The 17,253-nt window shown below is 55.0% G+C and overlaps 1 protein-coding gene across 1 annotated transcript in view; it reads right to left on the bottom strand.

Annotated features, from left to right (window-relative positions):
- Window positions 1-17,005, bottom strand: part of PDGFA (platelet derived growth factor subunit A) — a 28,337-nt gene extending 11,332 nt beyond the window's left edge. Inside the window, exons 1-2 of the mRNA XM_061559659.1 lie at window positions 16,347-17,005; window positions 2,637-2,739 (exon numbers count right to left, since the gene is read on the bottom strand). Coding sequence (XP_061415643.1) covers window positions 2,637-2,739; window positions 16,347-16,409 — 166 coding nt within the window. The 5' untranslated portion in view covers window positions 16,410-17,005. The remainder of the gene's footprint in view (window positions 1-2,636; window positions 2,740-16,346) is intronic.
- Window positions 17,006-17,253: the final 248 nt, after the last annotated feature.

The following is a 17,253-nucleotide window of genomic DNA, read 5'->3' on the forward strand; positions in this document are numbered from 1 at the left end:
GTGGTGACCTCACCACGGCCCAACGAGCTGCCCATTTAACTCTCTGGGCGCTCTCTTCCGACACTCTCTCCCACCCTCTCTCTCCCTCTCTCTCTCCCTCTCTCCGGTTGGAACACGCGTACCACACACATGTTGGTGATGTGCACGTCTTCTTCGAACACTGGGGAGCCGGAAAAGCCCCTCTCTGTACCAGCGTGGACGGCACCCTCGTGTTCACCTTCTGAAGCGCTCGCTCGTCACCGTGGCGTGCGCGATGAACACCACAACCACATTACTTTTCTTTTGTATTGTGCGTGGTGCTTTTAGCGCCACAGCGCGTCGATTTGTAGCGTTTATTTTCATTTGTTTGCTGGTGACTGTATTTCATATTGAAATCGCCTCCAGTGCATTTGCTTCGGCGGCAATAAAAGTTGTTTAAAAGTCAAAGTCTCTCCCTCTCTCCTCGCTCTCTTACTTTCACAATCTCTGTGCCTTTCCCTCTCTCTCGTATATCACTCTCGATGCTTCTCCCCTCTCACTTTGATGAATCTCTTTGAGATCTCCCTTCTTCGCATGCTCCGTTTCTCTCATACCCTCCCCCTCTTCCCCACCCTCCCCTCTCTACGATAACTCCACCAAAGACAAAGATCCCCGTATAGCCTTAACAGACTGTTGGGACGAGTGCTGTGAGAGAGTAGCACCTACATTTCGATTTAAAGCTTTCGTGACTGCAGGGATTCATCTTCTTGGTTCTTTCGGTAAAGTCACGTAGAAGGGAAATAATAAAATAATACTTTTTATTATTTTTTCATTTTTGTATTTTTTTTTATTTCCCTTCTACGTGACTTTACCGAAAGAACCAAGAAGAGTAGCACCTATGAAGGTCGGATACGGCACACGAGGGTGTGGGTGGCCAGCACCACGCGCGGCCGCCTTTGTCTCCCTAGTGGCGATGTTTACACACTGCACCAGGTACTCATTTCAGGCTTAGTCGAACTAGGGGAGGCCCAGGACCTGGTTCAGGTAATCATCACTGGTGTTGGTGGCCGTGAGTGGGAATCGAACTCGGGCCGCTGGATTCATGGTAGCGCAGCGCGCTAACCGCTACACCACCGCTCACTCCCCCACCTCCCCGGGTCTCCCCCCTCAGACTCTCCTCAAACTCTCACACTCCCCCATGTCACTCTCTCCCCCCCCCCCCCCCTTTATTACTCTGCCCTCACTTCCCCCACAACTCTCTCACCCCTCTTCACACACTCCCCTCTCCCCGCTCCGTTGGTTACTCTCCTCACTCTCGCTCTTCCTTCGCTCTTCCTTCGCTCTCTCTCTCACACTCTCCCGTCTCGGACGCGTGGTGATGGTGGTGGTGGCGGATGAGACGAAACGGTCAGTCCCGTATGGACCGAGTCCTCAACACAGGAGGAGAGTCTCCATCCTAGCGGCAGCGGTAGAAGAGCGATGGGGGGGGGGGGGGGGAGGCGATGGACGGAGCGGTCGGCGAGGAACCGGAGTGACTCGCAGAGTCTTGGGAATCGTCGAAGAGCTTCTTAGCCCCAATGGGCTTCATAGTCAGGGAAATGAATCAATAAAAACTTCTAATTCTTCTGAACTCCTTCAATCACCCCGACTGCGTCTGTGCATCTATACCAGATGGTGCCAAACTTTTGTAAACTAAAATGCGCTGTGGGGGGAAAAAAGGGGGTAGTGTGCCCGAAACGTCAGCACTCGTACACTCGTTCCGTTTTGGGCCACAAAGTGTTGCTGACCAATGTGTTGGGTGTCTGTGTCTGTAGACAATGGAGAGCACTGCATTGCGCTGCGAATCTACTAAATTATAAGAGCACAAAGCACGTCGTAAAATGGGGAACGTCCGGCCCGCGGGCCGTATAAGGCCCCGCGAAATCATTTGGTCTGTTTACAGCCATCACATTAGGGGCGAGTTAATTAAATGTTTGACCAAATACAACGGGCTGATTTTTAGGTTGATGATTTTGCATGGCCCGAGAATGTGGTTATAAATATTCAAATGGCCCTTGGCAGGAAAAAGGTTCCCCACCCCTGTGACGTAAATAATCGATTCCGCAACTTGACGCTTGGAACCATCATATTCGACCCGTCGATTAATCGTTTCTCCAGGGGGCGGGGTTGGGGGTAAATGAAGGGGGGGTGGCTGGGGGATGGAGGGGAAGGGTGGGGGGTGAGGGGAGGGTGTAGGAGAAGGAGGATGGGGGGGAGGGGGACATTCCCAAGAATTGACTCCACCACTGGCGCCTCTGTGTTGTAGAAGGGCCATTGCCCGAAACGTTGCAGATCGCATCGTTTTTTTTTATTTCGAAGGCAAATGTTTAACTTTTATTGTCGATTTAACACGTAGGCTTTCACGACCAATATTATTAATCTGAAAGTTGTTTCGGTTAGATAGCGTAACTTAAAATGACGGGCGGGGGGTGGGTGTGGGGGGGGTGAGGGGCGGGGGTGTGGGGGATGAGGGGCGGGGGTGTGTGGGGGTGAGGGGCGGGGTGGTGTGGGGCATGAGGGGCGGGGTGGTGTGGGGGGTGAGGGGCGGGGGTGTGGAGGGGGCGAGGGGCGGGGTGGTGTGGGGGATGAGGGGCGGGGGTGTGGGGGACGGGGCACGCAGTGTCCCTCGGCGCCTTTACCTACGGAGTCAATCTCCAGGAGGCGCTGCAGGTCACCGATGCTCCGGATGTCCGCGTGAGCCAACATGTCCAGCAGCTCGCGGGGCAAACTCGTGTCCTGCGCCTGCCGCACAGAGACATGGGTGAGACATGGGTGAGACATAGGGTGAGACACGGGTGAGACATGGGTGAGACACGGGTGAGACATGGGTGAGCCATGAGTGACACATGTGTAAGACATGGGTGAGACATGTGTGAGACATGGGTGACACATGTGTGAGACGCAGAGAGTCGGTCAATTGGGTACGTGGTGAGGTGTGCAAACATGGTCCTGGCCACCCACCACCGGCCTTCATTAAGCACTTGCTAACAACATTGTGTTCAGGTTACAGTCAGTCTCTCGCAAGGGAGTGGGATGAGCTCCCGCACACGAGCTCATCTCAGCGATCCATCTCGGCGGCGATGGGATTCTTGCCTCCTCTCCTTTGTGCTACCACTCCGTCGTCAGTCTCGACCACGGTCCGTCATCGCTTCCAGCGGCGCTGCCCACCGAATCCCCACTTCTACAGCTGCCTCGCCTGCAGGGAGCGGTGGTGGTGTCGCGGCCAACACCAGCGACGAGTATTTGAACCTGCCCTGGGCCTCTCCTAAGTCGACTCGGCCTCAAATTAGTTTTTTGGTGCCGTGTGAAAGCATCGCCACTCGGGAGACAAAAGCGGGTTGGCCGTGGTGCTGGCCACCCACACCCTCGTGTGCCATGCCGGCCTTCATAGGTGTTACTCGCTAACAGCACTTGCCCTAGCAGTCTGTTAGAAACGTGGGGGGGGATCTTTGTCTTTGTCTATAATCCACGCGTTTCTCTCCGGCTCTCGATTTTGTCCAAACATGAACCTATACGTGCGTCTTTGCGCACTTCTCAGCTCATGTTCCAATGTCGTTTGTCCACGGCCGCGTTTCTGATCCACCCGACCCATGCACCAGAGAGCGATAGCGCGCGGATCGGAGTCGGTCTAACCGCTGGCTCTCTGTCACCACCCATCCACTGCACGCGTGTTTTCATGGCTGCGCGATGAACGTTATGAATGTGTAAGTACAAGTGCTAATTATTATTCCGATGAAGGGACAGCTGCAAACGTGGCTACAAGTGCAATCGAGTCCACGCTTCGAACTTAACACCGTGCCACACGGGGATTGATTGGGGTCGCTCCAAGGGCAGGCTCCAAGGATCGTGATCATCTGTTCATCCTCGCAGCGGATGTTGGCTTGGCCATCGAACAAATACGGTGGTCACCGCATCGCGCGGTGCTTTCAGATGCGCTTCCGCGGCCGTCTGGAACGCTTCTTGCTTCCGATACTAGGAAGGCACTGGGGAGCTATTGCACGTTTAAATCATCTTTAGAACTGCTTTTTGTGTTTATTCATAATGAATAGTTTTTTTGGGGTTAGATCGCGTAAGTATAAATGGGTCGTGTACCTCCACCACCCGACACGGCCAGTAAGTTTCGTCACGTAAACAACGCGCCAATTAGTTGCTACTTCAGCCCGCCGGTGTGTTGGAGAGATTGTAGATGTTGTGGACTTTGCTCTCCAACACACCGGCGGGGGTTGGCGCGTAGTTTACGTGACAGACCTTCACTGACTGTGTCGGGTGGTGGAGGGTCACGACACATTGACACGCACGCCATCTAACCACGAAAACCTTTATTACGAATAACATTGGTCGCGAAAGCCTCCGACGCGTTTTTTTATTTCGCGTTCAGTTTCTTGCCCTTCCTCCGCATCTCCGACTAGCCACGGTTGGCTGCGTACGGCGCAAAAGAGGTGCAACGCACACACGGCACACCACGCGCCGTAGCCCACTGCCATCGGTGAACCGAGTAATTCGCCTCCCTCGGTCGTGATGCCGCTGACGCCGATGGGGCAGCGCAAGACGCCTGCCTACTGCACCTGGGGGGACTTCACCAGCTCACGGCCGTCCCCGCGATTGTCTTCGACAAACATAAATAATTAGTCTTTTTGGTTCTTTCGGTAAAGTCACGTAGAAGGGAAATAATAAAATAAACCAATTAAATACAATTCTACGTGACTTTACCGAAATAACCAAGAAGATGAATCCCTGCAGTCACGAAAGCTTTAAATCGAAAAATCAATAATTCACTGCATTTCTCCAAGGCATTTGTGTTTGCAGTCTCTCTATATTCCACTGCTGGACGAAGTGCTCCTCCTCCTCATCCTCTCGTCGATTGCCACTAGAGCGGTGGCTTTTGGTTTTTGACCATACTTCACCGCGCTGGTCGATGCGGGTTTGGCAACGGGTGGTGGGGACAAGGTTCGTGGAGAATCGCTCGCCACTGACGTTAGCCGTAGTCGTGGGGGAATCGAACTCAGGTTTGTCGGGGTTCGTGGCCCAGTGTGCTTCACCACATGCACCACCGCCATCCCTTACAAACACCGTCGTCATGATGATGGTGATTATTATTATTTCCTGCACGCTTACATTCCCGTCACGTCATTCTCAACGTGCGTTATGCAATCCGTGGTGTGACATTTGTAGAAATATTTGTCAAAAAATAATAATGTCGCGGACACTGATCATCAACATCATCGTCCTCGTTATAAGTATCATCATCATCAGCAACACGTGTTTAACGTTAAACATTATCACGAGCGTGCTTTCCGCGTCACGCCACGCGCCGTAGGACGTTCCAAGCGCAAGTCTCCGAGCGAGAGAAGCCTCACCACGTCGTGGTTCGAGGGCGCTGCGGAGACGCGAGCTCCCTGCCGCTGGCGAGCGCCTAGGTTCGCCCACGGCTCCGACGGTGCCTCTTGTAGTGCACGCGGAGTGCCACGTGTTCTCTCTCCCCCCCCTCTCCCCGTGGTGGTCGCGTGGATTTTTAACCGGCTTCCTTCTGGCTTTGCCCCCCCCCGACCCACGCTGCGCCGCGGTGGCTAGGAGATGTTAACTACCTCGCCTAGTACACAGGTGATCGTGGGTTCGATCCCGACCCTGACGCCTGCTGCTGTATGTTTGGAGTTTGCGTGTCTCTCTCAAATCATCATCACGGTGGCTAGGAGATGTTAACTACCTCGCCTGGTACACAGGTGTTCGTGGGTTCGATCCAGACCCTGACGCCTGCTGCTGTATATGTGGAGTTGGCACGTTCTCCCCACGGTCGCGTGGATTTTTCTCCCGCGTCCTCCCGTTCCGCCCCCCCCCCCCCCCCCCGCACATTTAGAATCATGCGTTTAGAGTATCTGGCTGCTCAGACTTTCCCCCACGATGAGCCACTTCCGCTGAGCAATCATTTGTGGCGAGGTCGCTTCTTAAAAAAGAGCTACATACCTCGGTGGGGGGCCTTACCTGGTTGAAATAAAAAAAGTTTAGGCTATAAAATCCCACCTTCTCGTTTTGTGTTTACTCGTGCAATACAGATACCACAGGTGGCGCGCGGAATTGTTCCAAGTGAAATTGCCTGCGAAGATTTAGCACGCACGCGGGCCCCCCACGGCTGCCCGCTGAATGCTCAAGTCTCGCGATGACCCCCTCCCCCTCCTCCTCCTCCCCCCCCTGAATTCGCTCCTGTGCATCTTGACTTCGTACGCGCACTTATTACGGTCGACTTCGTTTTTTTCATAATAATATACTTTTTTGGGGGTCTATAACGAGTCGATTGCGAGGTCCATTTAAAACGGGAAATAAAAGCACGCCGATGCCAGTCGCTCTCGGGGAAAATGTCGCGGCTAAGCGCTCCCCCAGAGCGCTAAAAATGAGAACAAAACGACGCGGCTTTGTTATCAAACACCCCGCATCCCGCCGAGGAGTCAACCTCCTGAGCTACTCGTAATCACCACCACCTCACCCCATCGTCAAATCATCATCAACATCATCATCCTCACCAAAGGTAATAAAGCAAATATTATTTAGAATGTATTATTTGTTGATTGTAGTTATCGTTAGTAAACATTTACCCCCCCCCCCACCCCCATGTTGACTGGTAATAGGAACGTAACCCAATTTTTTTCCCCCATCGGAACTAAAGTTTTCTGCATTCGCGAATGCGTTTTGCAAGAACGTAACATTCGCGTCGACAGAGAGAGAGAGAGCAGGGTTGTTCCCCCTATTCATTAAGGGCCCTGTGTGTTCGTTCCCTGCAATGTTGACGTTGATTTCAGTTGTCTCTTTGTTTCGTTGCCAAGCGCTCACGCAGCACCACGGATCTCCCGTGTTAAAATATCCGGGAAACTTGCTAAACGGGACCGTCGTGATAATCATCATCATCATCATGTGTGACAAATTGAATAAAGGTATGATAATTGGTTTTTTACTCTTTTATCTGGCAACAAAATTGACACCTTACCCCGAGCTCTCATACTCTGATGGTGCATTGTCTTTGAGTTGTGCGCCTTTTGGCGTCATCTGGTCCAACACCATGTGAGACTAGGCTCTAAGAAAATTTGTCTCGGGTGTGGACCAATCAACTTCAAGGACAGTGCATACATTATCAGAGTTATGTGTTTTGTTTGCATTACGACTGCAGGTATTGTGGGCTATGCAAACATGACTCCTTGTAAAAAGAAGGTGTCAGTTTTGTTGCCAGATAAAAGGGTAAAAAAACAATTCTCATATTTTTTCTTCTGGCAAATGAGGTTCCAATGGTGAATAAAGGTAAACAAGTGTGATGAGCCACTTTAATGGTGCTATCATCGTGTGCGGGGCAGGTCGCCTCTGGAAGAAATAAATAAGTGCTAAGTAGCTCGGTAAGGGCTTCATCTGGTAAAATAAAATGGTTTGGTTTCGTCTTTAGAGAACGGGGGCAGAGTAAAGAGGTGAAATCGCAGGGAAGCTCCGAGGCTATCCCCCCACCCACCCCCTGCTTCAATCGCCTCCGATGCGCCTCGGGGCCCCATGCCTGTCACGTACCCTGCGCAACGTGCCAATGGTCTGAGCTGCAACGAAGCTGAATTTACAATGCGGATTTATCGTGCTTATTGTTTTTTGTGTGTGTCTGTGTGTGCACGCAGTCATTGGTGACAAATTATCATGGTTGGCTACGTACGGTGCGAAAGAAGTTCAACATACATACACCCGACTCAGACGACGGACTCACACTTCGAACCCTGGTTTCAGCACATTTCGTTCAACGTGCGAGTCTACGGGTCTCGATGCGAGTCCGTGTGGCTCTGTGATCGTCTATGGATCTGTCTGTGAGGCTACGGGGTCTTGGTAGCATGTCTGAGGCCAAACAAATCTCCACTACACTTGAATATCCTGGGTTGGTTTTTTTATCACCACGGATTCGAACCCAGACCCTCAGTGTCTCCGATACATTCATTATGAATCACCCCCCCTCCTCCTACATTCCTCCCCCCTCCCCCACCTGTAACTATTTCGCCTCCAACCGTGATTTGAAGCTTTCGTGACTACAGGAATCCATGCTCTTTGGTTCTTTCGATAAAGTCACGTAGGTAGAAAATAAAATAAAATCACGACGTTTCGGGCGCAACACAAGCGTCCGTCATCAGGTGGGGGAAGCATTTCGCCTCCCGTAACGCAGATCAGCAAAGGTCGACGATGAAGGAGGAAGCCCCTGCAACGGCTCTCGCGTTCCCCTGCTGAAGGAAAGTCCCTCCTTCGGGAGAGAGGAGGAGCCCCAGAGAGTCTTCTTACTATAGAAGGGGCATCAGGGACCCGCGGCTGCCAAGTTCACCAGACCGTCTTGAAAGACGACGGAGTGCCCACACTTTACTACCCCTACCACCACCACCACCACGCGTGTGCTCGACTACTGCCTTGCCCGTGACCCAAGTGTGCCTGCTCGCTTGGCGGGTGGGCGGATTTAAGAAACTCGCACCATTCATATTCTATGCTTCTTTCGGTGAAGTCACGTAGATAGAAAATACAATTTTTAAAAAATAATAAAAATATAAAAAAATATAAAAAATATTTTTAAAAAAGACGTTTCGGTCGCAACACAAAGCGCACAATTAATTTGACGTTTCAACCACCGCGCCGTGAGATGGAACAGGCGGCCTCTGGGATTGCCGGTCCAGCGCGCGGACCATTACACACCACGGCAGGGATTCCACGCGAGAGGGGTGGGGGGGTGCGAACCCATACGGGCCCCCCAGTTCGCGAGTCGGCGGGTCAACAGCGGCAGGGGCCGTGGCGACACGCGGGAGGGTGGGGGGGAGGGAGTAGAGCGGGGGAGGGTGGAGGGGAGGGAGGAGGGGAGGGAGTAGGGCGGGGGGAGGGTGGGGGGGAGGGGTGCGTGTGTAGGGGGGGGGGATGCCCCAGGCCACCAAAATAAATAAATGATTAAGCAATGAATCATGAAGAAGGCGGCGTCATAGACGAAGGCTCGCTTCAAGCAGGAGGAGGAGGGGGGGATCGGCGCGGTGGATCCGATTTGTACCACGCGGTGGGGGGTCTCTGGGTAATTAGTCAGCGGGAGTGGCCTCTGCGTAATTAGGTGGCAGTCGAGGGGGAGGAATGGGGGTGTGGGGTTAGGTGCTGAAGGGTTCCCAAGGGCGCCAACGACAAAGATCCCCCCCCGTGCAGCCTTTTAACAAACTCCGATGGGGGAGCCGACAACCGCCTCATTGCAACTCTTGCGGAGAGATTCTCGTCGGATCGCGCCTCGCCCCCACTGATCTCCTCTTCGCCCCCCCGCCCCCCAAATGTGTGCAGATCCTACCGACTCTATTGTATGTAGGGTGTGTAGGCATATATATCTACAGAATAAATGTTTAAAAAATTGGTTGGTGGTGGTGGGGTGGGGTGAAAAAAATTGGAGGGTGCGGGCTCGATAATTGTTGTGACCCTGATGGATCAACTTTTGACCCCCCACATCTGAGGAGGGGGGGAGGGGGGGTCCACTTTCTACAACTTTTTTGATTCAGGCCTTCTGAAAGGCTCTCATCATTTTAGTTGACGGAATAAACGGAAATCGCTGAGCTTTTAAACGATATAAAGACTGCTGCTGGGAGGGGCAAGTGCTGGTCGCGAGCAGCACCTATCAAGGCCGGCACGGCACATGAGGGGGTGGGGTGGCCAACCCCCCACGCGCGGCCGCCTTTGTCTCCCTACCAGTGGCGATGTTTACTACACACCGCACCAGGTGCTCGTTTGAGGCAAGAGTCGACCTAGGGGAGGCCCATGACCGGTCAGATTACCCTCACTGGTGTTGGCCCGTGAGCGGGAATCGAACTCAGGTCGCCAGGTTCGTAGCGTAGCGCCCTAACCGCTGCACTACCGCTCCCCCACTTTTGCGCATTACCACACGTGCACACACACGCGTGCACACGCACACACGCGTGCACACACACGCGCACACACACACACATGCGCGCACACGCACACACGCGTGCACACACACTCGCACACACACACACGCGCACACACACACACACGCGCGCACACACACACGCGTGCACACACACGCACACACACGCACACACACACGCGTGCACACACACGCACACACACGCACACACACACGCGCACACACACACGCGCGCACACACACACGCGCGCACACACACACGCGCGCACACACACACGCGCACACACACACGCGTGCACACACGCGCGCACACACACACGCGCACACACACACGCGCACACACATCCACACGTGCACACACACGTGCACACACACGTGCACACACACACACGCGCGTGCATAACAATAAAGATCCCCCGCGTAGCTTCAACAGACTGCTGAGTGCAAGTGCTGTTAGCTCAAGCGCATATTAAAGGGCCCGCCGCAGCCCCCGAAAGGGTGGTGTGTGCCAAACATCACCCCCCCGAGGCCGCCTTTGTCTCCCCATGCTAATGTTCAACATCGCTGGCCACACCACCCACTGCCTTCATAATGGGTGCTCGCTAACGACAATTGCCTCCCTCATTTGAAGACCGATTCAACCTCGAGGAGGCCCAGGACCGGTTCAAAAGTTCGCCACGGCGCTTGTGCCAGGCGAGGTGCACCTCGACGCCACGTAAAGTGTCGATGGCTCGCTGCTGGCAGGATGCCACTGGACAGACCCAGGTGCCATGGGTTGACCGATTGATATGACTGGCAGAGAAAGCGCCCCCAACTCGCTGCGTTTTATTCACCTGGCCCTCCACTCCTTGTTGGAGGGCGACTGCCTCCAAATGCCCAGAAGCGTCCTTCACGAGCCTCTCCTCCACAGGCCGGTCTTGACACCGGCTGATGCCATTCATCGGCAAGTCCACTCAGCTCCACATCCTCCCGTAACGCATCAGCTCCATCTCTTCTCAAGCGCGAAACGCGCCTGTTTAGCCCCCTCTATATCCCACCAAAAATAATCTGCTTGGGCTTGCGGTGGCTGGGCATGAGGGCTTCGTGCATGACACAGCCAACGCAGCCTCGCCTGCCTGAGGAGCTCACCGAAGGGAACGTGGTCAGATGCGTGTACATGCACGCACACGACACACGCGTGATGCGGTAAAGCGCACAACAAAGAAGATAGCCGGAAGGTATTGTAATTACTGTACTCTATTGTGTACTAAGTGGGGTGTGTGTGTGTATGTGTGAACGCGCGCGCGCGTGTGTGTGTGTGTGTGGAGCGGTGGTGCAATGGTTATCGCACTGCGCTACGAACCCGCCGACCCGAGTACGATTCCAGCTCACGGCCAACGCCAGTGATGATTATCCGAACCGATCCACGGCCCCCCCACCCCCCCACAGCCAGTTAAGGTTACACGGGGGGGGGTCCCCTTTGCCTTTGTGTTTGCACGTATACATCAAGTTGGTTGTGTGACCATGTGCGTTCAGTGTGATCGTGGCACTTGCCCGAATAGTATGCAATGGCTATACGGGGGATCTTTGTCATTGCGAGTCATCTGCAAGTCGGCTCAGTCAACCCATGGCACCTGGGTTTGTTGCGTGACCTCCCCCGCCAGCGGGCCCCAAAGTGCACCTAGCCTGGCACAAACGCCACCGCCACTTGATGGCGGTTGTTGTTGGACGCGTAAAACGACCCCAATCGCACACCGCAATTCACACTCGCACAAACACAAAGATCCCCCGTAAAGCCTTAACAGACTGTTAGGGCAAGTGCTGTGAGCGAGCAGCGCCTATTAAGGCCGACGAGGGGGTGGGTGGCCAGCACCACGCCCGGCCGCCTTTGTCTCCCTAGTGGCGAGCACAAAGACACACACACATATTGCCACACACATAACATACACTCGCACACCAACACACACATACGCACTATACAGCTCGTGTATTAACAAAGACAAAACAAAGGTCATCCGTATAGCCTTAACAGACTGAAGGGGCAAGTGCTGTTAGCGAGCACCTATGGAGGCCGGAACGGTACACGAGGGGGTAGGTGGCCAGCACCACGGCCGGCCGCCTTTGTCTTCCTAACGTCATTTGAGGCCGAGTCTACCCAGGGGAGGCCCAGGGCCGGTTCAGGTAATCGTCCCCAGTGATGGCCGTGAGCGGGAATCGAACTCGGGTCTCCGGGTTCGTAGCACTAACCGCTACACCACCGCTCCCCCACAAAGTAACACAAAGACAAAGACAAAGACAAAGATCCCCCGTATAGCCTTAACAGACTGTAGGGGCAAGTGCTGTTAGCGAGCACCTATGAAGGCCGGAACGGTACACGAGGGGGTGGGTGGCCAGCACCACGCCCGACCGCCTTTGTCTCCCTAGTGGCGATGTTTACACACCGCACCAGGTACTCATTTAAGGCTGAGTCGACCTAGGGGAGGCCCAGGACCGGTTCAGATAATCGTCACTGGTGTTAGCCGTGAGCGGGAATCGAACCCGGGTCGCCAGGTTCATAGCGCAGCGCGCTAACCGCTACACTACCGCTCCCCACAACACACACGCACTAACACACACAAACGTTCACACACACACCCCTTCTCACGCTCACTAGCGCACAAACTCTCTCTCTCTCACACATACACACACGCACCATCTCACAATACAACTCGTGCACACAGATTGTCTAACACAGACAGACACACACACACATTGCCACACACACACGCGCGCGGATGCTCAGTGTATGTGGGAGCTCACACAGACAAAGGTCTCCCAATAGCCTATACAAACCGTGGAGGCAAGTGCTCTTAAGCGAGCACAGAGACACTTTTAAAGACTTAAGACAACGATCTCCCCTATAGCCTTCAACAAACTCTGGGTGGGTGGCCGTCAGTACGCCAGGTCGCCTTTGTCTCCCTCGTGTCAATGTCTTCCACGTCGCACCGGCTACTCATTTGTGGCCGAGTCAATCTGGAGGAGGGCCCAGGATAAAATGATCGTCACCGGTGTTAAGCCGTGAGCGGGAATCGAACTCGGGTGGCCGGGTTCGTAGACGCAGCGCGCTAACCCCTACACCACCGATTGTCCAACACAGACACACACACACGTGCACGCGCACACACACACACGTGCACACACACACGTACACGCACACACACACACACGCACACACACACACACACGCACACACACACACACCACGCACACACACACGTGCACGCGCGCACACACACACGTGCACACACACACGTGCACGCACACACACACATGCACACACACACGTGCACGCACACACACACACACACGCACACACACAAGTGCACACACACACACACGTGCACACACACGTTCCCGCACACACACACGTGCCGGCACACACACACGTGCACGCACACACACACGTGCACGCACACACACACGTGCACGCACACACACACACACGTGCACGCACACACACACACGTGCCCGCACACACGCACACACGTGCCCGCACACACACGCACGCATACTTCACATGCTCACACGCACAGATGCACAGTATATGTAGGAGCTCACCCGTGCTGGGGAGATGTCTATCTCTGGGGGCCATTATCTGCTTAAATAAAGACACATTCATCTCTCCAGACACGCATTCACTGCGTTTCGCTCTCACAGAACACGCACTGGAACACACAGACGCGCGTCTAAACACAAAGACAAAGACGCTCCGTGTAGCCTACGTGAGTTACGGCGGCGAAAGTGCTGTCAGCGAGAAGCTATATCAAAGGCCGGAACGGTGCACGTGGTGGCATAGTGGTGGTGTGATCAGAACCACCCCCGGCCGCCTTTGTCTCCCCAATTCTTTTTTTTTGCACACGGCACCTCGTAATAATTTGAGGCCGAGTCAACGTAGAGGAGGCCCAGGACCGGGTTCGATGTTGTCCGTGGTGGAGAATGGAACTCGTTCTCAGAACACTGCGCTAACCACCGTGCGCCACCAACTCCACATTCATATCGCAAAGACAAAGATCCCCCGCATAGCCTTTCACAGGCTGTCGGGGCAAGTGCTGAAAGCGAGCAGCACCTATGATGGCCCGCGCGGCGCACGAGGGGGTGGGTGGCCAGCCACCACGCCCGGCCGCCTTTGTCTCCCTTCCCAGTGGCGACGTTTACACACCCGCACCGGGCACTCATTCGAGGCCGAGTCGACCTAGGGGAAGCCCAGAGACCGGCCTAAATTTGTCGCCGGTGTTGGATGGCCGTGAGCGGCAATCGAACTCGGCTCGCCGGGTTCACATCCACCACCACCACCACGCCGCCCCCCCCCCCCCACTCTCACACGGTCTCGTCGTGGTCCTTCAAGCGCGTGCACTGCCAATGCGCGCGTGCACACGAACTCCTCTCGCGTGCACGTGAACGAGACGGAAAACAAAGACAAAGCTACCCCCGGATAGCCTCGCACACTGCAGAGGCACAAGTCTCGTTAGAGAGCACCTCTTGGAGGCCGACGCGACACGCGTGGCTGGGGGCTGATGTTACTCACACGAACGTCACCCGGACGCCTTTGTCTCTCCCGTGCGGATGCTCTCACACACACCCGTGCCAGGTTCTGTACTCTATTTGAGAAAAGAGTAGATTTCGGCAAACCCAGGACCGACTCGCCAATGCTCATCCAGCTGTGACCGGGAATGGATCTCATGCGGCCCGGGTTCATTACAACAGTGCGCCAACCACTGCGCCACCGCTCTCCACAACACAAAGATCCCCCGTGTATCCTTAACGGACTGTTGGGGCAAGTGCTGTTAGCGAGCACCTATTAAGGCCGGAAAGGCACACGAGGACGTGGGGTGGCCAGCACCACGCCCGGCCACCTATGTCTCCCCCAGCGGCGATATTTTTACACATCGTACCAGGTACTCATTTGAGGCCGTGTCGACCTAGAGGAGGCCCAGGACCAATTCAGATAATCGTCACCGGTGCTGGCCGTGAGCGGGAATCGAACCCGGGGTCGCCGAGTTTGTAGCGCAGCGTAGCGCTAACCACTACACCACCGCTCCCCCACAACACACACACGCTCGCTCTCTCACGCACCTGGATTTTCATGATCCTTGAGGCGCATTTTATGCAACCTCGGCACTTTGGTCATCAACATCAACACAGCCTTACATTTATAACAAAGACAAAGATCCCCCGTATAGCCTTACCAGACTGTAGGGGGCAAGTACTGTTAGCGAGCACCTATGAAAGCCGGTACGGCACGAGGCGGTGGGTGGCCAGCACCACGCCCGTCCGCCTTTGTCTCCCCGAGTGGCGATGTTCACTACACATCGCAGCAGGTACTCGTTTGAGGCCGAGTCGACTTAGGGGAAGCCCAGGACCGGTTCAGATAATCGTCACCGATGTTGGCCGTGAGCGGGAATCGAACTCGGGTGGCCGGCTTCGTAGCGCAGCGTAGCGCTAACCGCAACATTACGACTACTACATCACACCCACACACGCACATGTTTTGTATGTGTAAACAAAATAAAAGCCCTCGCACTTGACGCTTCGGTTACGGACCCTCTCACCCAAACCCACAGCTGGCAGCTGAAGAGCGATGCCGATCCACTGCTGGCGTGTCGGCACGCGGCTCGCGCCAGGACGCGTGGCAGCATCGACTCCACTGGGCCCACCGATGTCGGTGGTGAACGATTGACACGGCTACAAAGCAAAATGAAATGACGCGAAACCGCATCGCGGTATAGGCAGCAGCAGCGCACGATTCAAGCACCGTGAATATAAAACTCGCGCGTTCAAAATCCCCGCTCGCGGCCATCCACCGACGACGATTTTCTGAACCTGGTTCCTGGGCCAACCCCTAGGTCGATTCGGCCTCAAAATGAGTACCTGGTGCGGTGTGCAGTGAACATCGCCATTGGGGGAGGCAAAGGTGGCCGGGCGTGGTGCTGGCCACCCGCCCCCTCCCGTGTGCCGTACCGGTAGCCTTCATAGGTGCTCGCTGACAGTCTGTCAAGGACATGCGGGTGATCTCTGTCTATGTCTCTGGGTGCTGGGGTTCTTGTGCGGTGGATCGCGCGCTGCGCTGCGGGCATGATCACAACTTATCGCGAGTCTCCGGGCGGGCAGGCAGCTATAGCTAGTTCGACTCCGCCTCAAATTAGCACACGCGTTGTCGGTGTGGGGAAGACAAAGGCGGCCGGGAAATACGTGGTGTTGTTGGCCACGTGATTCCGCCGTGCTCCGTGACGACTTGCAATAGGTGCTCGCTGACAGCCCAGTCCGGCTCGTGGCTACACCGGTGGATGATCATTTTTGTGCGCGCTTATTGCCCTCGCAAAATCGTACAACGCTCGGCGTTTCACTCCAAACCGATCAGTTAAGAGAACACCTGAAGACAACACGATCAACAGCAATCAACAACAACAATCAACAACAACAACAAGCTCACCTGTTCGGCGCGCACCAGACACTGGGAGCACAGAAGCCACACGAGGCCCGCTCTAAATTCCATCTTCACCTCGACTCGAAACTCGAAAGTCAGTCTCGGCAAAAGTTCGTTCCACAAAAACCACAATCCACGTGTCTTGCTCAGATGCCGAGTAACGCCAACAGGTAAAGGGAGCAAGTTTGCTGCTGCTGCTGCTGATGATGTTCTTGCCGACGATGGCTTTTATTCGTGCGACGCCGAGCACGATGGGACGAGGAGTGAGTCACAGAGGGGAGCACACACGGCAGACGCTCAGACAGACTTCAAACCACAATTCGTCCTTCCTCCTCCTCCGCCGCCTCCTCTTCCACCTCCTCCTACTCCTCCTCGCCTTCCAACTCCTCGCTGCATGGCGCACAGCAACCGGTGGCTTCTCCTCCTCCTCTGCCGCTGATGTTGCTGCTGCTGCTCCTAATGTGTTGGCGCGACTAGCTGGCAATCCGGACCATCGACATATTTCATTAAATCTAACCAAACAGCGGCGCGCGGTGTAAGGATGAGGGGGAGGGAGAGAGGGAGGAGGGGTGTGAGAGATCGTGAGCGAGCGAGCGAGTCCTGCAGGGCTCGGTGAGCAACGAGGGCTGGGGAGAGAGAATCTGTGCCGTGTCTGTGTGCGCGCACCGCTGCGGACGAGTGCACGAGGAAGCGTGCGTGGGGCCAGCCCCACCCCAATACTCCCCCCACCACCACCACGATCGCATTACCATACCGTGAATATACATCACCTACCGACAACCAGCCAGCCAACCATCCACTCGGCCGTCACTTCGCCCCCACCCCTGCCTCGTTCCTGCAACGGCAACTACCCACCCACTAGCTCGCACTCGCATCAGTCCCGCCCACACAATCATCCACCCACCCACTCAGC

Source organism: Lethenteron reissneri, chromosome 26 (genome assembly GCF_015708825.2).
Source record: "Lethenteron reissneri isolate LAM-NWPU_2019-01 chromosome 26, ASM1570882v1, whole genome shotgun sequence".
Lineage (NCBI taxonomy): Eukaryota > Metazoa > Chordata > Hyperoartia > Petromyzontiformes > Petromyzontidae > Lethenteron > Lethenteron reissneri.